Below are 26,017 nucleotides of genomic sequence, written 5' to 3' on the forward strand. Positions count from 1 at the left end.
TTCTTACCGTTTTTGGGAGGGAGAGGGCTGGAGCTATTTATCCAGGGCTTTTTATACAAAAAGTTAGGAATTTAAAATATAACAGCGGTAGCAGCGACATCAACAAAAACAATTAATAACTCTACTCAGGTTTTTCTTGTCCCAAGCATTTTATGTGTTAACCTCCTTTATCTCAGCTGAAATCGTGAGGAAATCTCTGAGCACGGAATTGAGACATAGAAAATTATCCTAAATTCCTATGTTATCAGATAGGCAAAAATACGCAAATGAAGGCAGTATTAATTTTTCTCCATTTTCCAGTATTCTCCTCAGTGGGCTGGTTAAGTTACGCAGAACCTATGATTCCTCTTTTTCTTTTCTTTTTTTTATTTTCCTTTTTTTCACTAGACAGCACACCAAAAGTAGAGTTATAAGGAAAAAAGGATCTAGCAACCGTTTCCTTACAAACTCCTGTCCTTAAGAAGAAAATGAAATAGAGGCAATGCATAATTCAAGGTACGAATACATATGCACCTACTAACTTAGTTTCAAGGCGCCAATGAAACACATTTAACGAAAGACGAATCGTAATCGGTGGAAAATAAGTCTACATAAGCTTTTTTCGAACAGTTTGGTCGATACATAATTCCAAAAATAACACGATTTAATTTATCCCCTGCCTAAATAAAGTATTCTCTATGTCGTTGAAAATGTGAATGAGACCAGTCGACAGTTAAAAGACAACTGCTTGATAACAACTCGAATAGTAAACAAGGCCTTAATGGCGACGTTGAATGAGTTCCCCGAAAAATGCAAGCCTCTTAGCTAAGGCAAACCCCATGTCTTAAAAGCTGTCTTTGAAACAATTTTACTATTCATTACTGGAACATTTTCTTGAATTTTTATGTACAGTTCTTCGCCTCATAGACAAAACAAATATGTAACGACTGTTGAAAAAGCTCGTCCGTGCATAAGTTCTAAAGATTGTTTGACAGTTTTCAATTTCAGAAATTAAACCACCGTGCATGGGACCAACACAATTGCAAAGTTAAACAAAAGAGACTTGATGACTAGAAATGTGAATCACACAATTTTTCCGACTTTTTATTTCTTTAATAATAATGAAGTTCGAGATTATTGAGCTATTTTTCAGTGGCATATCACACCTAATGAAACCTTAAACAATTTTAAGTGTACCTTGCAAATTCGAGCAACTTCCACCGAAGAATTAGGCAAACTGAAAAAAAAGAGATAATTTATTATGAAAGTCATTTGGTGTCTCATAGAAAGACACCTGCAGTTTCTGGTATCTGTCTTGTCTGTCATCTTGAACGAAACATTTACTATGTCAAATAATGGAGGAGAAATGAATTGTTTATTCTGGTAAAAGTGCGCCTAAAATATGTTTTAAAACTCCTACAGAGTGCGTAAAGCTGGCTCAATGTTTCATCGTGCACAAATTGTCCAGATGATTTTATCATACGGACGGAAAACGTTGTGCTTCTTGTCTAACTTGTAGTGACGAAGCCCTGGGAAGAAAGTCGAACGATTTTACAAGAATAGGAACTTTTGAAATAATTTCGAATCATTATTACGAGTTGATTTAACGTTCCTTGAGACAAGGCAGTGGACAATTCAGTAAACTATCAGTAATATGAAAAGGACGTAAGTAAATTTCAAGACAGTGTGTATGACGAAAGACAAAAGTCATATTTACAGCGCCATTAATTTATTTGAACTACACTGTCGACGACTCATTAAAAACTGTCAAGCTAAAAAATATTTAGCAAAAAATTTTTAAGTATTTGCCATATCAGCGTAAATTTACATCGCATTTTGTTTAATTTTTTTGTCCTCATTGTCAACTTGAATTTGTATTGTAGCTCTGAAGCCCTTGAGGTTCGAGCATATCGTTTGCATTGTGTGTGCTTGACGTCCGTGAATTATGGTCATTGTGGCTTTCGCGCAAGATGGAGCTGTATAAACTCTGATAGATCAATTCCAACACGAATCGTCAGTTTTTGCCGGAAGACTTCTTCGAGGCCAGAGCAAGTTTTCAAATTAAAATTACGCGACAGGTTGACGAAAGTCCTTTCTTAATTAAGAGAACTAACTTTTAAAACCACAAACAAGTGCCACATTTCTTGCGGCAAAAAGAAAAAAAAATGCAGTTTTCCCTGCCTGTAAAAATTTACTCAGCCCCTATTAATCTTCAGGAAGTCACATACACCGTAAGTGGAACCCTTTTGATTGATACAAACATAAGTATGTTTAGAGCTTTTTGTGCAGCTTATGCAATGGGAGGCTTGACGTTTCTTGAGGCAGGCAATATTTCCTTAGACAAACACTGGATTATTTGAGAACTTGGGGGAAATCTTAAACAACGTTAAAAGCTACTTTAGAACGAATATGATGTTTCATAATGATAATTTGTCAATGTTATCAGCTGAAAATTACGCTTATTGCAGAATTTGAGATCGTAATGACATTTGCGTCGTTTTTCCTAAAACAAATATTTGAACTTTGCCATGGTTCAGTGACATTGTAAAGGGAACATGGAAGTTCTTATCTAAAATAAATAATCGTTCTGGCTTCAAACAGTGTGTTTCTATTGCAACCATAGCGAAAGAAAGCACTTTTACCTCAAAAGCAGTGAGGGACCAAAAAGCTTTGCAACTTGAGAGGTAAGAGTTGATCAAATCGAAAACGCAGATGGATGATTTGAGTGACACTATCCCTGGAAAATTCATATTCTTTACCAAAAGGATGTCTACCTGTGGCTCTTTTAATTCTGCATACCACAATGAAAAGGTTGGCTTCACTCTCAAATAAGGGTAAAGTGCATTTATGAAAGCAGAGTAACTAGGTCTTTCTAAGCGAAAGCAGATTAAGCAGACTATCAATACACAAGGTTTACTAACTAAACCTTAACATGATTATTTCTATGTAACACGAAAGCAGTGGCACACAATATGTTGCTCTGCTTACTTCAAAAATTTCCCCAAGGTCGGCAAAGTTTCAAACCCGTCCAAAATGCTGAATGTGTTAATAACAACTTAACAACAACACCCAATTTACCTTTTGTTAAAAGTAAAATGCAAGGTTCAGGATGAAGGCTAAAACATACACGATGCTTCGCAAAATAAATCTTGCAAGTTTCAGCACAATATTCTGTATTTCTAGCATCTGCATTTCCTTGATTGTTAATTCCATATTCTACATCTGCACCTACTTACTTCTTTTCAAGGCGCCAATGAAACACATTTAACGAAAGATGAATCGTAATCGGTGGAAAATAAGTCTACATGAGCTTTATTCGAACAGTTTGGTCGATACATAATTCCAGAAATAGCACGATTTAATTTATCGCCTGCCTAAATAAAGTATTCTCTATGTCGTTGAAAACGCGAATAAGACCAGTCGACAGTTAAAAGGCAACTATCTGATAACAACTCGAATAGTAAACAGGGCCTTTGGAGCGACGCTATATGAGTTTCTTGAAAAATGCACGCCTCTTAGGTGAGGCAAACCCCATGTCTTGAAAGCTGTCCTCGAAACAATTTCACAAATCTCTACTGGAATATTTTCTTGAGTTCATGTAAAGTTCTTTGCTTCAGATACAAAACAAAAATGTAACGAATTTTGAAAAAAGGTCGTCCGTAAATAAGTTCTAAAGATTGTTTGACAGTTTTCAATTTCAGAAATTAAACCATTCGTGCATCGAGACTAATACAATTGAAATTTAAACAATAGAGACTTGAGGATTAGAAATGTGGATCACACAGTTTTTCCAAAGTTTTATTTCTTTAATTAAATTGAAGTTCGAAATTATTGAGCTATTTTTCAGTGGCATATCACACCTAAAAGAACTTAAACAATTTTAAGTGTACCTTAAAAATTCGAGCAACTTCCATCGAAGAATCAGGCAAGCTGGAATGATAAGAGATAATTTATTAAAGACGTCATTTGGTGTCTCATAGAAAGACGTAAGCAGCATCTGATATGTGCCTTGTCTGTCATCTTGAAAAAAACATTTAATATGTTGAATAAAGGGGAAAAATGTATTGTTTATTCTGGTAAAAGTGCGCCTAAACTATGTTTTAAAACTCCTACAGAGTGCGTGAAGCCGTCTAAATGTTTCATCGTGCACAAATTTTCGGGATGATTTTACCATGCGGACGGAAAACGTTGTGCTCGTTGTCTAACTTGTGGTGACGAAGCCCTAGGAAGAAGAGCGAACGATTTTACAAGAATAGGAACTTTTCAAATAATTTCGAGTCATTATTACGTGTTGATTTAGCGTTGCTTGAGACAAGACAGAAGACAATTTAATAAACTATGAGTAATATTAAAAGGAAAAAAATTGACATTTCTGCAGCGATAATAATTTATTTAAACTACATTGTCGACGACTCATTAAAAACTATCAAGCTAAACAATATTTAGCGATCGATTTTAAATATATGGCGGAACAATGCAAATTTACACCGCATTTCGTTTGATCTGTTGGTCCTCACTGTCAACTTGAATTTGTATTGTAGCTCTGAAGCCTTTGAGGTTCGAGCAAATCGTTTGTATTGCGTGTGTTTGACGTCTGTGAATTATGGCATTGTGGCTTTTCCGCAAAATGGAGCTGTGTAAACTTTGATAGATATATTCTTACACGAATCGCCAGTATTTGCTGGAAGACTTCCTCGAGGCCAGAGCAAGTTTTCAAGCTAAAATTACGCGACAGGTTGATGAAAGTCCTTTCTTATTTAAAGAACTAACTTCAAACCTCGAACCTTCCTTAATTAAAGACCTAACTTTAAAAACCTCAAACAAGTGCAATAGGTCTTAAAGCAAAAAGGGAAAAAAATGTAGTTTTCCCTGCCCGTACAAATTTACTCAGCCCCTACTTATCTTCAGGAAGTCGCATACACCATAAGTGGGACCCTTTTGATTGATACAAACCCAAGAGTGTCGTTGTATGTTTAGAGCTTTGCGTATAGATTATGCAATTGAAGGCTTGACGTTTCTTGAGGCTGGCAATATTTCCTTGTCAAAGACATTCTCCTCTTATTAGTTTTTCATTAGCGATCCTTTATTAGCACACGGTGGAGTTTCCTTAGATAAACACTGGATTATTTGAGAACTTGAAGGAAATCTTCTTAAACAACGTTTAAAAGCTACTTTAGACCGAATTTGATGTTTGATGGTGATAATTTTTCAAAGAAACCTGGTGAAAATTACGTTCACTGAAAAATTTAAGATCGTGATGACATTTGCGTAGTTTTTCCTAAACAAATATTTGATCTTTGCCATGGTTCAGTGACATTGTTGAAGGAACAAGGAAGTTCTTATCTAAAGTTAATCATCGTTTTGGCTTGAAACCAGGTGTTTCTATGGTAATCATAGCTACCATATTGTTATAAAAGAAAGCACTTTTACCTCAAAAATAGTGAAGACCAAAGAGCTTTGCATCTTGAGAGGTAAGACTTGATTATATCGAAAACACCGATGGATGATTTGAGTAATACTATCCCTGAAAAATTTATATTCTTTACGAAAAGGATTTGCATATCAAAGGAAAAGGTTGGCCTCACTCCCAAAGAAGAGTATGGTGCGATTTTAAAAGAAAATTATCTTGAGGTCTTTTTCAACGAAAGCAGATTATCAATACTCGAGGTTTACTAACTGAACCTTTACATGATTACTTCTATGCACCACAAAAGTTCTGGTAAATAATATATTGCTCTGTTTATCTAAAAAATTATCAAAAGGTCGCTAAAGTTTGAACCCCGTCCAAAATGTTGAATGTGTTACAAACAACGTAGAAAGGATTATTTATCAGATATAGTTTGGAAGCTTTATATTTGAATCTTTCTTACCCTTTGGGTTACTGGACTTTGTAGATAAATAAAGGGTTTCAATAATCTTCGGGATTTTTATTTCATAACTGAATGAGGATAATCAGCAGCTTATAAGTGTTAATTAGCCAACTTGTTAAAGATTGTATTTTTTTCTCGCTCATAATGAGACTATGTTATTTAATCTGAAGTTTTTGTCGAGTTTGAGTCGTTATCATTTTACATTTGGAACCAATATTTCGAAATGAAGATTTTTAATGCTCGAACATTCGTTCTTCTATGGGAGCCTAAAATGATCAGGCCTATCAGGAGGACATTTCAAAATACCTTAAGCAGATCAAAGTTATCATTCCACAGAAACTAAGGGAGCCTTCAAAATTAAAGTTTAATGTTAAGAGTTGTGCTGATCTTCCTTGACGATTGGCATCCTATCGAGCCTTGTGCAAATTTTTTACTCACATCATGAACTAGAAAGTGCCTAAACGAATTCACAGGCAAGGTTTTAATGTAGTAGTATTATTACTATATGGCTTTATCTGGTATCAAACAAGTTTTGTTGAGGGGAAACTCGTCTTTTTTCTTTCTATGATCCTATTCTCAATATTTTCAGATTCAGCTCAAGCAAAGAAGTATGTGGTGGCTGTTCCACCATTTAAGATTCATCCTTTTCGTTTCTACCATGGATTTTGTCACAGCTAATGATCAGTGTAGGACCGAAGTAAACATAGAAGGAATGGCTCTAGGGAGTTCTGTCTTCAAAAGATGTTCACTGGCGGCTCCTCACCTTTGCGATATCAAATGTAGACAAGAGATTACGTGCCAAAGCTATAACTACAATCGAAAAAACCAAATATGTGAACTAAATAACCGCACTAAGGAGGCGAGACCAGAGAATTTCCTCTCAGCACCCGCGTGGTTTTACATGCGGCGATCGAACGGCAGAGGTAAGAAATCAAAAGTCTTTCCATCAATGTGATTTCTGTTTCTCTTAAATCTTCTCCATCCTCAGCCTGGTTCCTTCTCACCTGGAAGAGCTAAGAATAGGAAGTGAATGTAAAACATATCTTTACTTCAGCTCCCTTAGGTTCTATCCCTGAATTACCGGCGCTATCTTGTCACGAGATAAAGGCGAGTGAAGGTAAACACACCATAAGCGGCAAATACTGGCTGGATCCAACTACGAAAGGAAAAGCAAAACTGATTTACTGCGATATGGTTAACGAAGGTAGGTCCTATAACTTTGCTCGAGTTATTTTATTTTGTAATGAGTTATCAATATTAAGAAATTAATATGAATTATACTATTATTGATATCATTATGGCAATATTTAGTTTGGATCAGTTCTGGCGTGGATGCCTCTCAAGTTGCTCTAACTTAGTCCCTGTTTCTCTTTCAACATTCTAGATATGGATGAATGTAAATTTAACATCAGTGACTGCGACGTAAATGCAAACTGTACTAACACGTATGGTTCTTACAAATGCACATGCAAAGTGGGATACATCAGTGATGGACGCTCATGTTCAGGTAGTTTTGAAGATGATCTTATTGATATTTCCTTATGTAACTAATTTTTGTTAGTCATCTCATAATTTTAAGCAGCGTTATCCATGCATGTTTATGCACAGAGTTACCATGATCCATATATTTTGTTACATATTTTGTAATGATAAGAGGAATTATATGACTATGAGTCGTAAGAATGATAAAGTGCAAAGTGTATCTACGGTTTCTCAGATATTGACGAGTGTAAAGGAAATCACTTTTGTCACGTAAATGCTACATGCACGAACACCAAAGGATCGCACGTTTGTACTTGTCACCCCGGATATACTGAAAATGGAAGCGTTTCTTTTGTAATCATTCCCATTAGAAAGAAAAGCGCCATCATCTTCGCAAGACTTGTTTTACCAGCATACCTTGTATAGAAAGAGATGAGTATAGGCCTGAAGACAATGGCGATAATGACACCATTGTATTCAATAAATATTCAGTGGTAAAAAATCTCAACTGGCAAAGGGAGACTTGAGACATCGGCTTACAGGGCAGAACAACGAATTTGAACTTGGGGAAACCAAATAACCATGTTTTAATTTGATTATCAAAGAAACACAATAGGTCTTTACTGAGAATGAAAGGTGACTTTTTTAAATAATGATATAATAGGTTTCACAATCCGCCAAAAAAAGTCGTAAAGATGAAAAAATGCGTTGAACCATTACAGAAACAGACAAAGGGCGTAACTTTCTTTTCACAAAATTCTCAGTTGACTTTTTCCTTACCGAAAGAAAAATATTTTCACGTAAAAGACAAAAATAGGCCTTTACTAAGAAAAAAAGAATTTTTTTAAAGAATGAAATTAGAAGTTTCACATTCCACGAAAAAAAAAGTCTACCAAGGAAGACTAGCAAGGCTAATCTTTGACGATTGATATCCGACTACAATTTGGAACGGTGTCTAGAGAGAGATTCCGCTGCAGTGGAAGTTTTTGTTTAGTCTAAATTAATAATTAATTTGTCACAATGATAATAATGCTCTTTCACCTCATAAAAGTTTAAAAAACGAATGTATATCTCACCCGTGTAACTACTAACGTTTTACAATTTTTCTTTTCTTTCCCATTTTTTTAGATATTGACGAGTGCCAAAAAAATTCTCACAATTGTCACCCGAACGCTACTTGTCAAAACACTAATGGATCCTTTGTGTGCACCTGTTTATTTGGATTTAACGGAGATGGACGGAACTGCACAGGTAAAGGCCTTTAGATTGTAATCGCCTCGTTATGACCTTACTTGTTTGTTTGTGTTTGTATTTTTAATTGTTTGTTTAATTTGTAAGTTCCTTCTTTGTTTGTTTGTTTTGATAAAGTAGTTACCCTTGCCTTAATATTTTTGACCAATGGTAGAAAATGAAAATCTTTAATCCCAATTGAAAGCAAGAGGACGAAATGCACTCAATGTTCAAAATAAGGAGGTTTAGACATGTATCATGCTCTAAGAATCGTGATTGAAAGCCTGTCATTTCTCAGATATTGACGAATGTGCAATAAATCTTTCTTGTCATGTGAATGTTAACTGTACCAACACAATTGGATCACATGTATGTACATGCCAGACTGGATACACTGGAGATTAACTCAGTTGCTAAAACTAAATTACCCTGTGATACTCTCCCATCCACGCAGCACCAAAATTTCTTTAGAAAAGTCCCCCTCTAATAAAAGGAAATTGGGTTTCTTCTCCATAGAGCACCTTATGCATAAACCTTTTGACTTATTTGGAAAAAATCCACAGGGTATCAAACAGAATAAGAAAGATGGTTAGATTTCGAGCGCGCTAAAGAAATAAAGAAAGAAATTTTTTTTCCATCTCCATGTCCCCATGAGAATCGGACCTCAAATCTTTGGACTCCGATGCTCTACAACTGAGCCACGGAGAGTCTGTGGTGGGCAAGGCCCACTCCGAAGTTCATGCATGATACTCGTCCTGCAAAGTGCTAGGATCAGCAATGTCGTTAACGTTATGTTTTGTTAATAGAAAAAGAAAGATGGTAAGATTTTGGGCTCGGTAAAGGAATAAAGAATGGTGTTTTTTCATCTTGTCTCGGGTGTAAGACGAAGAAAAACTCTGAGCCCTCACGAGAAATCGAACCTCAGACCTCCGGATTCCGTGTTCCGATGCTCTACTACTTAGCCACAGAGACTCTATATGACTATAGACTTCTATACTATATTAAAGTTCATATATCGGACACCAGTCCTGCATACTGCTACTATCAGGGTAACAAAGGTCAACAAATAGCGTAACAACAGAGTAATTGCCTTCATTAAGAGAAAGTAATAGTCCCATTATTTCTTTTGTTTTTATTTTTAAATTCAAGTTTTACAGGAAAAGAAGTGGCCAATATTCGTGGTTCATGTGTAACGAGTAAATTGTCGCGACAAATTTTCGCGGGTAAGTATCACGGGTGAATTGAAAAAAAAGGTCGTTCAGTTAGAAAAAGCCGTGAGTATAGGACATTGTCGTAATAAAATCTGCTATTAATCTTACACCTTGAAATTAAAAAAAAGAGATGGGGGAGAGGGAAGTCAGCTGGGAAGAGCTGAGAAGAAGGCAAAGGGCAAACAGCATTGGGAGCCTCTTGCCACGGCGAAGATGGACTGAATTAAGGTAAATAGCAATATAAATAGCAACACAAAATTAACACCAACACATTTCTTTCTTTAAAACTTAAAGAGTAATAATTCGACAAAAACGTTTTCGCGAACTGAAGGACGAAAGGTCTTGAATCCACGCTGTCAGCGGATCACAGAGCAGTTTCGATAGCCCGTCTACAATATTATAGATCATAACGCCACATAAATTTAAAACTGCCTTTTTTTGGTTTTAATGTTTTTTTAAGGGCTTCGAGCACATTTTCCACAAAAAATGTCGATCGCAGTTATTGATGTAACTCCAAAAACTGACAAATTTCCGAATAATTGAACAGGATCATGACTTTTCCATTAATTTCATGTTTATTATTACCAAAGTTGGTAATAAAATAATTATACGTCGAACATTCCGACGCGATAAATCTTGCGATGTGTTTATCTTTTTTGCGCGGGATGCATTTTTTGATCTTTCACATTTTGAAAGTATTGGATCAAAAAGTCCAATAGAACTTGAAGGTTTAAGTTTCTGTTATCCTAAGAATATGGAATAATATTCCCTAAGAGACCTTATCCCTTTTTATTGAGCACAGCGGAAAACAACTATTTGCGTCATTTGCGCTAATGTCCACATAGAACTGACAGCTGCTGAGAGCTTTGTTCGATGTATTTTTTTTATGATACGCTTTCCTTCATAACAATAGGTCGGTTTGGGCTGCTTAGTCCACTGCTGGGAGCTGGTGATCAACTTAAAACTTGTGGCATACGTGGGGATAGAAATAGAAGACCGTAATCTTGAGTTGACTTGCTCAACGCCTGGCAAAGGTGATTGGAAAACTGTCAATCATTTTCCGTCTTTCGATTCATTTATGAGTGCAATCTCATTTCATATGTCACTTTCATTCTCTTCGCTGATACATATACAGAAGGAATAGAAGTTCCAAAATAAACTAAGTAAGGTAAATAGCCACGTTCAACATCCACCCATGATTGGAACTCATTTTGTAAAATTAAAGGGTATTCAACGAAGATTTTTAAGCGTATCCTACTCAGAAAGTTGGATATGAGATGCAAAACACAAACTACTTCAACAACTACGAATTACGCCAATTGAAAAATCCTACATTCCCAACTCTGTTCTTTCAATAACATGCACGTATTGCACTGTTAAGTTAAGTTCCATTGTCGTTTATTACCCGGAATTTGGTCAGTGTTATCCTCCTCAGCCGTTTGTAGTGCTGACTGTCGATTAATTTGTTGGGCACGGTGGTGGCCCGCTTGAACGACAGAGACAGGATGGCCACGTTTATCGAAAAACTGGCATATTGCCTCTGATTTTTCGAAAAAAATCAGAGTCGTCACTACATAAACGACGAAGTCTGAGAAACTGTGAAAAAGGTATGGAGTTCTTGACTTGTGATGGATGATGGATGATGGAAGAACTCCATACCTCTTTCGTCAGCTTTTTTACCCTTAACGGTGGCTAATTTACGTTTTCAATTAAGTTGTTAACACTAAATTACCTGCTACACTCTCCCACCGACGCAGCACCACAGTTTCTTTAGAAACTTACCCCTTTATTCAAAGGTTATAAATGCCTTTGCCGACCTGATTACGTGGGCACCAAATGCGAAGAAAGAAACGGTAGGTAAAAAAAGTATTTTTAATTTGGTGAAATACTTTTATGAAAAACTCTACCTGACCCTTTAAGTTATTTATCGATGAATCCAACTCTCAGTCCTATTCAGCCGTCTGTCTACTCCCCTAGATGTCTGAATCCCCTTTTGTCCCCCCCCCCCCCCCCCCGCTTTCCTATCCATCTGTCTGACTGAGCGGCTGGTTATCCAACTCACATTTTTTGTTCAAAATCAATTCATCACATAAGTGCTGGTTCTTTTCCAAGCAATAAGATGGATGCACTTGACGTCATCTACAGTTTGCTCTAGAACAAGAGATGATTGGTATGGTTTCTTTAGAACTTCCAAGACGGGTAACATCATTACATTCAAATAAATGCACAAATCTGGTTATACGACCTAGGCATTTATTGAACCCAAGCTATCAATCCAAATGGGGATCCCTTTGGAACCTTTTCATTCCCAACCAAATGGCCACGTTTATAACTGACAAAAACCGTAATCTTCATCTCCTAAAGAGTGATTTCTTACCAGATTATCGGGACTGCAAGTTTTACAACCTACCTTGGGCCACAGCCGAATCACTACAACTGCTCTTTGATAATTTGTCTACCCCGTTGACGGTGGAGACGAACCAAGAATTCGAAATCTGGTTCAGCGAGGACTTGTTCAAATGGGGTTATGGCGATAATGGTACGAAAAAACGTGTTGCAGTGTATGGTTTGTACGTTTGCAAAATGAGAAAGTACATTGAAGAAGAGAGTGCCATAATTGTTCTTCATGCCTTTATTACTTCAATATTAGATAACTGCAACTCACCGCTGTATGGTCTGCCTCAGCATCTACTTTCAAAATTACAATCCGTTTAAAATACAGCAGCTTAAATTATTACATGTACAAGGAAATTTGATCGCATGACCCCTATCCTATAAAAAGCTTCACTAGCTTCCTGTCCGTCACTGTATGGTTTATAAAATTCTTTCACTGCTCTACAAGGCTATCAATGGAACAGTGCCGTGTCACATTTGTGACTTATTTGATTATCGCAACTCTAAAGGGACATTAAGGTCCTCTTCTCAATACCCTCTGGCGACCCCGAAAGCGAGACTAAAGACTTGCGAAGAGATAACGTTTGCTGTGGCGGCACCACGACTATGAAACTCGATCCCACTTGGAATAAGATCTAGTTCTTCAATTAAAAGTTTTAAAAGACATTTAAAAACGTATCCTTTTAAACAAGCTTATAACTTTTTAAAAATTTTTTTTGATGGTAAATTTATTTAATTATCTCAGAAGTTTTAAATTAGGTTTTTTCCTTTCCTTTTTATCTTTTAGCTTTTTAATAATCTCAATATCAAGCGCCATAGACAATATTAGAGGATTTAGCGCTGTGTAAATATCTTTATTATTATCATCTATAATAATCTACGGTTTGATTCAGCGATGTGAATACATGTAATTTTGACATCAGAGAAAAAAAATTCTTTATAATTAGTGACGTCACTCTCTTCGATTCAAGAATGAAGGAAAAGAATGCTTGTCCTGGTAAAAGCCTGCCCTGGAAACGAGAATTCATAAGAATGACTTGTGCGACTTTATGATGTGCTCCCTAAGTATATAGAGATGAAATAAAGAAACTTGAATATATGCTGGTCTATTTTTATTTTCCCCTTGCACCTTTTCTTACAATGGTTGGCTTCCAGGTCCATGGAATGAGAATGAACCTGGAGAGTTATAAATTCAAATTCTACCTCTATTTTCTCATGCACGATACCTCAGAGTGTTATTGCTTCTGCGAGCATTCGCCCTTTTTAATTTGAACGATCAATTTGCTGCCCTAAACACCTCCTGGAAAACAAAGCTTACATTAATTTCTGAGAATAATTTGTCATTTACGTTGTACTCGTAGGTTTTCAATGGACTGCATAATGATTTTCTTCCAGAACTAAATGATGCCCAACGGAGAGTAAGGGAGGTAGTAAGGTAATTAAGTATGAACAGTTGAGTTAATAACGTTAATTGGCCACCGTTCACATTTTAAAGCTGACGTTTCAAGCGTTAGCCCTTCGTCATTCTCTCTGATGGAGTAAGGGATGATTTCTCTTAGTTCGTTCTTTATTTCGTTGTTTATATATCGTTTTCTTTTGCTCCCGTGGCAAAATAAGAGCAGTTTCTACTGTATGCTTTAGGTATATTTGCTGTACCAACGTGAAAAATTTTCAAAATAACGGTTTGACTTACAGGTTCTACTAGAGAATCACACGAAACCAGAAAATCGCCAACGAGCTTTCTGGGTTTTCACACATGTACATGTATGGCTCCTGAATGAAAACCAATCCCATTTTAATTCTTTTCTCTTTTTCCCTTTTCTTTTGACAAATATTGACGAATGCAAAACATATCCTGGCAAATGTCACGTAAACGCTACTTATAATAAATCATACTTATCACACGATTGCATATGCAAACCTGGATATACTGGAGATGGAGGCAATCGTACAAGTAAAGTCAATAATCCCAGATTTTTGTTTTTTTTTTTTGATACCATGGAAAGCCAAGATTTAATTTTTGTAACGTAAAGGAAGGCAGTTACCTTACTAAAACTTTAGTGGTGCCAGCTTTTTTCACAGATAACTTGTTTTCTACATTTAAGACAATCTCTTGTTCTGACAATCCAGCAAAGGGTTGACTACTGCTACAGCTTGCAATCTTTAACACGGTAACGGTTTATGAACAAGGACGTTTCATAATTATTAAATCTCCTTCAATCCGTAATTTCTCAGATATTGATGAATGTAAAGGAAATCATTCTTGTCACTTAAGTGCTACCTGCACAAACACCGTGGGAACACCTGACTGTCAGTGTCAGCCTGTATATACTGGAAATGGACAAAGCTGCACAGGTAGATGTTCGCTTTCCTTTCAAGTAAGAAAAGTCTCACCTGAGCTGGAGAGAAAAGTCTTACGTCAGTACAGGGGCAGTCGATGATTTGTTTTACACTGTTTTCAATCATGTTACAAAGCCTGTAAGGTCATTTTTCGAAACTCAAAATTCTGATGCTTTTTGTTTGTTTCTTCTGCCTTTGCATGGACGTTACATTAATAACAGACAACAGTCTGGAACGAAATCGCAAGTTTGGCTTTGAATCTTAGAGCTAAAAGAAGGTGTAGGTGTTCTTGACCTTAGCACCTAATAACTATGAGTTGTTGTTGTAAAATGAAAGCTCTGGTTTTGGTCGCTAAACTGCTAAAATTATGAGACGCTTTAACAAATCAGTTAACCATTTATTATAATTACTACAATCATCTTTAACTTTGTAGCCGATCCGTGTAATACTTATAAAGAACTGAGCGATGCCAATAGAAGAAGGAGTCACAAAATGCCCAAATCTGAACCAGTGTTGGGTGACAACCAACTCCTTGAGGGATGGTTTCGTTTTGTGGGAGCTGCAGTAACAAGAATGCCAACAACGCGTGTGCCAGCATATAGATGTGGTACAGACTGGTCAAGCTGGTTGGATGGTGCTCATCCTACAGTGGAAGATGATGAGGTTCGCAGAAAGGTCTGCTTTAATAATCGTCCTACCGGTTGTAAATACCCAACAGAGATTTCTGTTGGGTATTTACATAGAAATCATAGCAGTATTTACATTGATCCTAAGGTGCATTTTTTCCAGAGATTTTACGCAGTCCTCTTTTCGTCATAATAACTTTAATGATTTAAAATTACTTGGGCAAATTTTCTACGTTGATGACGTCCCCACAAATTGTGCAATCAAGAGTGCTTCTGTAGAATTTCATCGTTCCGGTTTATTTCATTACTTCGTTAGATTTTGTGCAATGGCCGCGCTCTGTTAAATTGTGATGATAAAAAATATCATTCGTAATAATTTGTAGACATGTTTGCAAACAGAATAAGAAACGAAAAAAAGAATTAAAAAATTGAAACAATGTAAACGAAAGTAAAAAATAACAAATATTGATATTCCGGACAAGCAGGATCACCGTTCAGCATGACCACTAGCAAAATAAGAAGACTCTTTGCAAGAATTAAGTAGCTGTAATACAGGACGCAAGTTACCTAAATTACGTTTTCCATTTTTACGCAATATTTGTGGACCCTTAGCAGGTGGCTCTCCACATCAGTCGACGACCAAAGTGTCTAATAAGATAATAAGTTGTAAGAGATGGAAAAATAATTAAGGTTGGCGATAAACAAAGCGCAGCCACAAAGTTGAACACTAGGCAAACGAAAAAAAATCCAGAGAGTAGCATATTGGGGTCTGAACCCGGGACCAACAGATTATGACTCCAACGCGCCCTGGCCACTCGGTCACACTGCCGTCATATTCGAACACATCTATAGAGAAAATTTAAAAATTGGACGTTTTATTCCCGTTTCAGAACTTCAAAGTTTCAAACGATTTTCCAGAGGCGGAGTAAGAAAACAAATAGGTTAAACATATTCACACCGTTCTCAATTTTTCACAAACCAACAGGATTTATCAAAATGGATCGCTCATACGTTAGTTTGATTCAAAATTTGATACTTTGAACATGACAGTCACGAAGTGTCGCGATAGAGCTCATTTCAGCAATTGGACTCGTCGATTTCATATTTTCAACTTGATATTTTATTTTAAACTCAAGAAAACATAGATAGACAAGTACTTCAAGCTGATGAGAGCTAGTTGTTGTAAATAACACTTTTAAATGGTCAAGAAACTTGTTCACAATTCCCTTCATTTCATTTTTTTTCCCATGTCCAAGAAGAAAGTTGAAAACAGATCGAGCTACTGACGCAGAACATTGGCTGGACGGTTTCTTTATAAACCTAAAAAACCTGTCAGAATATGATTAAATAATAGTTGGGCTAATCAAAGAAAATTGAAAGAGGTTGATTAATTCCGAGGATTAACTTGATAAATTTTGTAGAGATGCTTGGCGAATTCAAACTAGCTTGACGAAGATTGTACAGCGCCTAGTCAATAATTCACGCCAAAAAAACTAGCGTTTACCGTACCGAACACGAAGATTGAATTCACGGAAAACGCAGCATTTTACAAAGTTGAAGTAAACATACAAGGAATGGCTCTCGAGAGTCATGTCTTCAAAAGGTGGTCACTGGCAGCTCCTCACCTTTGCGATGTCAAATGTGGACAAGAGATTGCGTGCCAAAGCTATAACTACAATCGAAAATACCAAATATGTGAACTAAATAACCGCACCAAGGAGGCGAGACCAGAGAATTTCCTTTTAGCACCCGCTTGGTTTTACATCCGGCGATCGAACAGCAGAGGTAAGAAATCAAATGTCTCTCTGTGTGATTTCTATTTCTCTTAAATCTTCTCCATCCTCATCCTGGTTCCTTCTCACCTGGAAGAGCTAAGAATAGGAAGTGAATGTAAAACATATCTTTACTGCAGCTCCCTTAGGTTCTATCCCTGAATTACCGGCGCTGTCTTGTCACGGAATAAAGGCGAGTGAAGGTAAACCGGCACCATAAGCGGCAAGTACTGGTTAGATCCAACTAGGAAAGGAAAGGCAAAACTAATTTACTGTGATATGGTTAACGAAGGTAGGTCCTATAACTTTGCTTCAGTTATTTTATTTTGTGGCGAGTTATTAGTATCATGATATTATTATAAATTATACTATTATTGATATCATTATCGTAATATTTGGTTTGGATCAGTTCTAGCGTGGATGCCTCTCTTTGGATGCCTTGCTCTAACTTACTCACATTTTAGATATGGATGAATGTAAATTTAACATCAGTGACTGCGACGTGAATGCAAACTGTACTAACACATATGGTTCTTAAAAATGCACATGTAAAGTGGGATACACCGGCGATGGACGCTCGTGTTCAGGTAGTTTTAATATTTCCATATATAACTAATTTTTGTTAATCGTCTCATAATTTTATGCAGCGTTATCCATGCATGTTTATGCAAAGAGTTACCACGATCTACATATTTTGTTACACATTCTGTAGGAAGAGGAATTACATGACTATTGGTCATAAAAATGATAAAGTGCAAAATTTATCGATAGTTTCTCAGATATTTACGAGTGTAAATGAAATCACTCTTGTCACGTGAATGCTACATGCACGAACACTAAAGGATCGTACGTTTGTACTTGTCACCACGGATATACTGAAAATGGAAGCGACTACACAGGTACTTAATGCGTTTCCTTTGTAACCATTCCCATAAGAAAGAAAAGCACTGTCATCTTTGCAAGAGTTGTTTTACCAGCATACCTTGTATAAAAAGAGATGAGTGTAGGCCTGAAGACAATGGTGATAATGATACCATTGTATTCAATAAACATTCAGTGATAAAAGAATCTCAACTGGCAAAGGAGACTTGACGGATAGGCTTACAGGACAGACAGAACAACGGATTTGAACTTGGGAAAACCGAGAAAAAATCTGGTAAGTGGTAACGTGAAGTGCTCACGTCTAGAACCACAAGACAAAGACTTCTCAGCTTATGCCCCGCAACTTTTCTCCAATTACATTTTTTTTTTGTTTATGATTTTTCAGATATTGACGAGTGTAAAGGAAATCACTCTTGTCACGTGAATGCTGCATGCATGAACACCCTTGGATCACATGTATGTCAATGTCATGCTGGATATACTGGAAATGAAGAAAACTGCACAGGTAAATTTAATCTCTTCTCTACAATGTAGTAGAATAGTCCTGCATGACACGTTCGACTACAGTGCCGCACCATCCAGTTGCGTTGCAAGACAATTAGACGATTTATCATTAAGAAACTCGGTCATTTTGTCCTCACGTGTTCACCTCCTCGAGTGTTCAAGTCGCTATCTTATGAGAATATAAACAGTTGTAATCTCTTGGTATCGAGTTGAACAAGAGAAGAAAAGTTACATGACCGCAAGCAACCATGTACTATTTTGATTATCATATAAACACAATAGGCGTTTACTGAGAATGAAAGGTGACTTTTTTAAAGAATGATATGATTGGTTTCACAATCCGCGAAAAAAAATCGTAAAGCGCGTCGGCGATAAGGGTCAAGATGAAAAAATGCGTTGAACCATTACAGAAACAGACAAAGGGCGTAACTTTCTTTTCACAAAATTCTCAGTTGATTTTTTCCTTACCGAAAGAAAAATATTTTCATGTAAAAGACAAAAATGGGCCTTTAGTAAGAAAAAAATAGAATTTTTTAAAGAATGAAATTAGAAGTTTCACATTTCGCGAAAAAAAAGTCTACCAAGGAGGCTAGCAAGGCTAATCTTTGACGATTGATATCCAACTACAGTTTGGAACGGTGTCTAGAGAGAGATTCCACTGCAGTGGAAGTTTTTGTTTAGTCTAAATTAATAATTAATTTGTCACAATGATAAATAACTTAATGACATGTCACCTCGTAAAAGTTTAAAAAACGAATGTATCTCTCACTCGTGTAACCACTAACGTTGTAGAATTTTTCTTTTCTTTCCAATTTTTTAGATATTGATGAATGCCAAAAAAATACTCACGATTGTCACCTGAACGCTACTTGTCAAAACACAAATGGATCCTTTGTGTGCACCTGTTTATTTGGATTAAACGGAGATGGACGGAGCTGCACAGGTTAAGGCCTTTAGATTGTAATTGTCTCGTTATAACTTTATTTATTTGCTTTTGTTTTTATTTTTAATTGTTTGTTTAATTTGTACGTACCTTCTCTGTTTGTTTGTTTTAATAAAGTAGTTACCCTTGCCTAAATATTTTTGAAAATGATCCCAATTGAGAGCAAGAGGACGAAATGCGCTCAATGTTCAAAATAAAGAGGTTTATACATGTATCATACTCCTAGAATCGTGCTTAAAAGCCTGTTATTTCTCAGATATTGACGAATGTGCAAGAAATCTTTCTTGTCATGTGAATGCTAACTGTACCAACACCATTGGATCACATGTATGTAAATGCCACACTGGATACACTGGAGACGGACAAACTTGCTCAGGTGATTTTGATAACTTTCCTTCAATGTTCAGAAAAATCCTTTATGACCGAAGAGAGGCAACCTCCATTGCTGCTCTTTCTATACATACAATCCCAGCTACTCAAAGCGGGAGGTAATCTGAAACGTCTTTTTAGCTCAAATTAAAAGGCCGGAAGTAGTCAGTCATTTATCTTAAAATTCATGCCTCATTAAAAATCGTGAATTGTTTTGTTTTTTCCCCACATCCTTTGAGATTAGATTTTCAGTATTTTGGATTGGTATTCATTATATCTTGATTCACCAAAACATTTTTTATCATAACATCCAACTCTGGGTTGTGACGTGGTGCACTTGATCCCCATCAGACATTGACGAGTGTTCACAGATGAACATATGCGATGAGCACGCCTCCTGCAATAATACCCAGAGCTCCTACAGTTGCGCCTGTAATTCTAAATACGTTGGGGATGGTCTGTCTTGTAAAGGTTACTCTCTCCTAATCCATGCCTTATATATTTTTTAGAGATGATAATTAATGTTGAGGGAATGGCTATTCTTGTTTGACCATGTAACAAATCACGTTAGTTTTTAGTGCCTCTAGTTTGCTTGGAAACGTCCTTCGACAAACATTGGGGATAAAGAAAGATAGATTTGATTTTTTACATCATATTTGTGGACCTGATGTGCATTGTTTTTGTCCACCAGGAGAGAAAATATTTTTTTTGATGATGCATAACTGTTCTGCAAATTGAATAATATTGATGATGTCTCAGTTGAACAGAATAGTCTGATTGGTTAAAATCGATGTTGACCGTAGTTCCGATTTTCTCACTCACGTAAAATACACTCACATTGTATTTTCTTACAACGCGAACTTTTGATTGGTTTATTTGTTGTCAGATGCGCGATTTGATTGGCTATTAAGAAACACTGTCGTCCAGAGCATGTATTGAGAAAATATTTATCAGTCATGTTATAAACAAACAACATTTAACTTCCTCTGTAACGTTATTGGAGAGATATGCTTACAATATACAGGGTACTTTTTCCCACGTTTACATTTCCTCATTTAAACACACAAGGCCAGGAAATTTCTTGAAAGTTATGCAAACCCTTGACTGCGTATCGGGTTCGCATAACTTTAACCAGCCTCCTTTCGTGTTTAGACAGGAGTAGGTAAACATGGAAAAAAAGGTTCTCTATTGCTTCAGCAGTAATCGGCTCCGACACAGTTTTCCAGGCATATCTGCTCAGTTCGAAGAAAAACTATTTACTTCACTACAATTCCACTACGACACAGAAATCTTTTTCACAGTCAAATAATTCTAGCCCTGAGAAATTTTTACGGGAGAACTTATTAACAAGGTTGATGGCTTTACATTCATCAACAACCTTTTTTGTGGTCAGCAGTCGATGATTGCAGGGCTGTATGAAAAGTGATCACTGAGTGATCGCGCCACAGTCATGCATTGAAATTCGTCGAATATGATAACTTTTGAGGGATTTTGTATTGAGGTTGTATGACAAACTCGGCTATTTTGTACTCATTCAGTAAATAGAGAATATATATTTGGGTGTGCTTTGATATAGAATTTCTCTTCGAATGTTCAACTTGTTATCTCGTGAGCGAGAGCAGCGAACGAGTAAGGTATCGAGCAAGAGAATATAAACTGTTATAATCTCTTCGTACCGAGATAAACATGAGAAGAGAAGTTCCATATCTGCAAGCGATCATCTATTATTTTGTTTATCACGTAAACACAATAGGCCTTTACTGGTAAGAAAAGTCGACTTTTTAAAAAAATGAAATTATAGGTTTCACAATCCGCAAAAAAAAGTCGTATAGCGCGTCGGCGATAAAGCTCAAGATGAAAAAAAGCGTTCAACCATTACAGAAACAGACAATGGGCGTAGCTTTCTTTTCACAAAATTCTCAGTTATTGACTTTTTCCTTACCAACCAAAGAAATATTTTCACGTTCACGGCCGAAATCGGCCTGTGGCGAATCTTCCAGTTGTTGATTTTCGTTCTCAGCCACGAGAAATACTATTTACAGGTCAAAGACCTGACTTTAGGTTTTTCTTTTCGTATTTTGTTTTACTTCCCTGAGTGACATTGTCTGTTAGAAATACTAATTTTTCTTCTTTTTTTTTTTGGCAGCCATAATTCGACAAAATCTCGACATGCGACCCTGGATTGACCTGACACAGCTGATTTTGATATTAAACACATGTAAAAAATTATCATAATACTATACGCGTGTTTAGCAAGAATTTCCCGGCGGGAAATCGTTTTAAACCACTGCAGTTTAAATGATAGCTTCATTCCTTAAGCTCTCTTATAACGAAATATATAAAACATCGCATTAACCGAAATTCAACTTTTTAGCCGATCCGTGCTATAATTACAGAAACCTGAGCGATGCGGACAGAAAGAGCACTTACATCACACCCGAAAACGAAGATAAATGTGACGACGAATCCTCAACCATAATATTCGGGGAATGGTATCGTTTCATGGGAGATGCAGGAACAAAAATGCCAACCCAGTACGTACCGGATCTTAGATGTGGTGCGACTTCCTCAGGCTGGCTGAAAGGTGGTCACCCCACATTGGCAGATGGTGAGGTTTCCTCCAAGGTCTGCTTTACCAGACGTGGAGATTGTTGCAAGAAATCAAGGGACATAAAAGTGAAAGACTGCGGATCCTACTTTATTTACAAACTACAAAAGGTACCTGGTGGTGATCTGCGCTACTGTGGCACAGACTGAATGCCATAAGCAAGTCATTCTGCAAAGTGAAAGGATTCACAAATCGATTTATTGGCACATGTACATTAATGTATAACAGCGACTTAAATAATTTCACATTTCCATGAAATGTCAACAACTCTGGGCATTAGTGAGCTTCCAAATGATCTTAATATCATCTTATTCCAATGGAAGAGCCTCACTGAGTAAGTTTTAAGCACAACTTTGAGCATTGTACTTTGCTTATTGCTAAATGTTTAGAACTCTTGATGTTTACTCAGGTCGTTAGCGGAAACTAAAGCAGCTTTTAATACCCACGCCCTCTCTACATGTAGTTGTTATTCTGTCTAAAAGACATCCACGATGGGTCACGGCAGTCCGTGATTATATGCAAATTGTTTATGATGTTCAGTCATGCTTTAATTAGCATCATCCTTTACAAGGATTTTTAAATCGTGTTAGGTGTGATGTTCATAGAGACTGTAAATAATTTCTAGAATTCTTAATCACTGCAGGCCGTGACATTGATACTAAAACCTTCTGATGACATAGCATGGAAAACTAGAACATTCTATTTGGTTATGTAGTTATGATGTATTTCTACCACGATAGTTGTGTTGTAAAATACATTGTGATTGTGTATAAGGACTAAGCTAGGAGTAGTACTTCTTTTGTCGCAAAAGACCGAATATCTGAGAAGCTCTACTTAGAGAGAGGTTGATTTGTTGAGATATCTGTCTCATTTATTGAGACATCAATTACCTTCTGGTATCTTTTGCATATATTGATATTATCCACGTTTGATTGGATAATAACTTAACTTTTTAAATTGAGAGAAACAGGTTCGTTGACCAATTGTCCTTTTGGCCAATTATTTGGTAGGAAAGATCTTTTCAAGAAATCTCACAGAATTGGTATCTCAGAGACAAAATTAAACGATACAATCGACTTGTTATCAACGTATCCCGGGTAATGATAAACTATCAGACTTAAAAAACGTTAAAAACATTTTTTATCACAAGTACGTATTTTAAAATCAAGACTTAAATGTGTAGCCGATCCGTGTTATGAAACAGAGTGATCACAAAAGAAAAACCACGGACGATACACCGCTAAATGGTCCAGTGTTCCGTGACACACAACTATCCGAGGGATGGTACCGTTTCGTGATAGCCGTAGGAGCTAGAACTCCAACAACCTGCGTGGATAGTTATAAGTGTGGTGAAGCCAACCCAGGCTGTTTAACCCTTTGACTCCTAGAGGCGATTAACCTGTTACTTCTCCCTACAATATCCATTTATTAATCAGGTGAAAGAGGCTCTACCAAAATATTGCTCAGTACTGCGATAAACTTCAAAGATTGCGTATTTTGGGGAGATTTTGAAGCAAGAGTGAGTCTTTGATGTCAGTAGAGAGCTAAGGTTATAGTCTCTAGTGGGCTAAAGTAAGCTTAAAGGACAATTAATGTATCGCCTATAGGAGTGGCTCCTGAGAAAGAATCATTACAAGTCACCCATAGTTTAAATTGTAGGAGTATAGTATTCCTTAATCATACCTGAACAGGTGAATCTTGCAGGAAAGCGTGTTGGGTGAAATGTGTGAAATATCAATGATGTCTACGTTAGTAGCTCTTATACAAGCCTTTCTAACAAAAACAAACCAACGCCAGAAAGAGGTCCGAAATGACGACCATTTAAAATCTGGTGTGTATGTGACCGGTAACGGAGAAGGTGTCTCTGTCGCACTTATCAGTCTACATGACTTTCCCAAAGGCCAAACCCTCTTATCGCCTGCTATTCAAATTCTCTACATGTAACCAGTTTAAGGTTACATGAGACAATGAATTCTCACTTTTCAGATGTCAGTAAAACAAAACCGGTTCCACTGTTCCTTCGGGTGAATGATCAATAATCTTCGGAGACAGTCGATTTTTTAAGATACTTGTCTCCTTTTTTGATACATCAATCCCCTTCCGGCACTTTTTAAATATAATAAATATCATCTAGCTTTGATTGGCTTTTTAAATGAGCTTTCATCTTGAATTTATCAAGATGAATTTCTGAGAGAAACAGGTTCGTTGATCAATTCTCCCTTTAGGGCCAGTTTACATGGAGGTGGAGGACCCCAGGTAGGTAAGGTAACCCGCCTAGGTGAGGTAACCTGCCTGACCATAAAATTTCTTTTGATCACGTTTACATGATAGGTGGGGTGACCCGCCTGGGTGGGTTGCCCGGTCTGCCAGGTAGAGTAGCCCGGTCAGCCGGGGTGACAATTTGCCATGTAAACGTGTCAAGGTGGGTTAACCCGCCTAACTGGGGTAGCGTTCATGGCAAGAAGCTCAAAAGCGAAACATGTATGTTTTAAAACTCTGTTTATTTCCTAGCCGTCTCACGGCAGAAATCACCAGAAACCGCAACGGACACACTAAAGTGTAAAATGTACACATTTCGGAATATTTAGCCATGTAAATCGACCATTTTGGTTTCCCAAACTATTCCGTATAACTTATTAAGTCAACGGCTCCTCGCGAAACCAAACACCGCGTAACACAACGCGTGACGCTTTCATGAATAAATACATATGTGTCCGAGAATTAATCTTTCCCCTTTTTTGCGGGATGTGAGCTTGGGACGCCTCTGCTCAAATTACTTAATTGCAAGCACAACAACAACCTCAAGAAACCTCACCTCAGCACCCTGGGGTTGTAAGATTGCATGTAAACGCGTTTTATTTTTCGACCACGGCTAGGCGGGTTACCTCACCTACCTGGAGTCCCCCACCTCCATGTAAAACAGGCCCTTAGTCAATTATTTGATAGGAAAGATCTTTTCAAGAAATCTCAAACAACTGGTATCTCTGACACAAAATTAAACGATGCAATTAACTTGTTATCAACATGTCCCGGGCAATAATAAACTATCAGACTTAGAAAACGTCTAAAACATTAATTCTTAATTGCAATAATTACAATTATTTTAAAATTAATACTTAAATTTGTAGCCGATCCGTGTTATGAAACAGGGTGACGAAAAAAGAAATACCTTTGACGACACACCGCTAAATGGTCCAGTGTTCCGTGACACACAACTCTCCGAGGGCTGGTACCGTTTCGTGACAGCTGTAGGAGCTAGAACTCCAACAACCTGTGTTGATAGTTATAAATGTAGTAAAGCCAACCCAGGATGGTTAACCCTATGACTCGTAGAGGCGATTAACCTGTTCCTTCTCCAAACAAAATCCATTCATTATCTGGGAAATAGGTAATGAGAATACCCACAATTATCAGGAAAAAGTTGTTCCCCCGATTTAACATTAAACCCCCTAAGCTAATTCATAAGGAAATGTAAAGCACCTTGAAGGGAGAATTAACGATCACATCTTTGGGGTTAAAGAGTTAAGTGGTGCTAATCCCGCAATGGAAGATGGGGAAATTGACAGGAAGGTCTGCTTTACACACAAAAGTATAGGCTGTTGCCACCGATCAGATTAAAGTATAAAATATCAATCCTACCATATCTACAAAACTTTTTCAGCCACTATGTACTTGTGATCTGCGCCACTGTGGTACAGACTGACTTTGAGGAATATAACTCCACGTGAAAAGAGGACTTATAAATCGCTATCTAGATAGACGCCTATCACGAAATTAACAAATTTTATTTCTCATCATAATCATTAT

General features: G+C 37.0%; 1 protein-coding gene and 1 pseudogene across 2 annotated transcripts in view; both read left to right on the forward strand.

Annotated features, from left to right (window-relative positions):
- LOC149052844 (uncharacterized) overlaps nucleotides 1-26,017 on the forward strand; it is a 327,679-nt pseudogene that overhangs the window by 151,224 nt on the left and 150,438 nt on the right. The gene's annotated exons all lie outside the window — the stretch shown is intronic.
- Nucleotides 6,460-25,536, forward strand: LOC149052849 (uncharacterized). The gene is made up of 7 exons (XM_089181857.1): nucleotides 6,460-6,772; nucleotides 6,904-7,053; nucleotides 7,234-7,356; nucleotides 8,460-8,582; nucleotides 14,402-14,521; nucleotides 14,940-15,280; nucleotides 25,339-25,536. The coding sequence occupies exons 1-7, from the start codon at nucleotides 6,460-6,462 to the stop codon at nucleotides 25,534-25,536; spliced, it is 1,368 nt and encodes a 455-aa protein (XP_089037983.1).

This window comes from Pocillopora damicornis, chromosome 1, assembly GCF_964200805.1.
Source record: "Pocillopora damicornis chromosome 1, jaPocDami1.2, whole genome shotgun sequence".
In the NCBI taxonomy this organism is placed as follows: Eukaryota; Metazoa; Cnidaria; class Anthozoa; order Scleractinia; family Pocilloporidae; genus Pocillopora; species Pocillopora damicornis.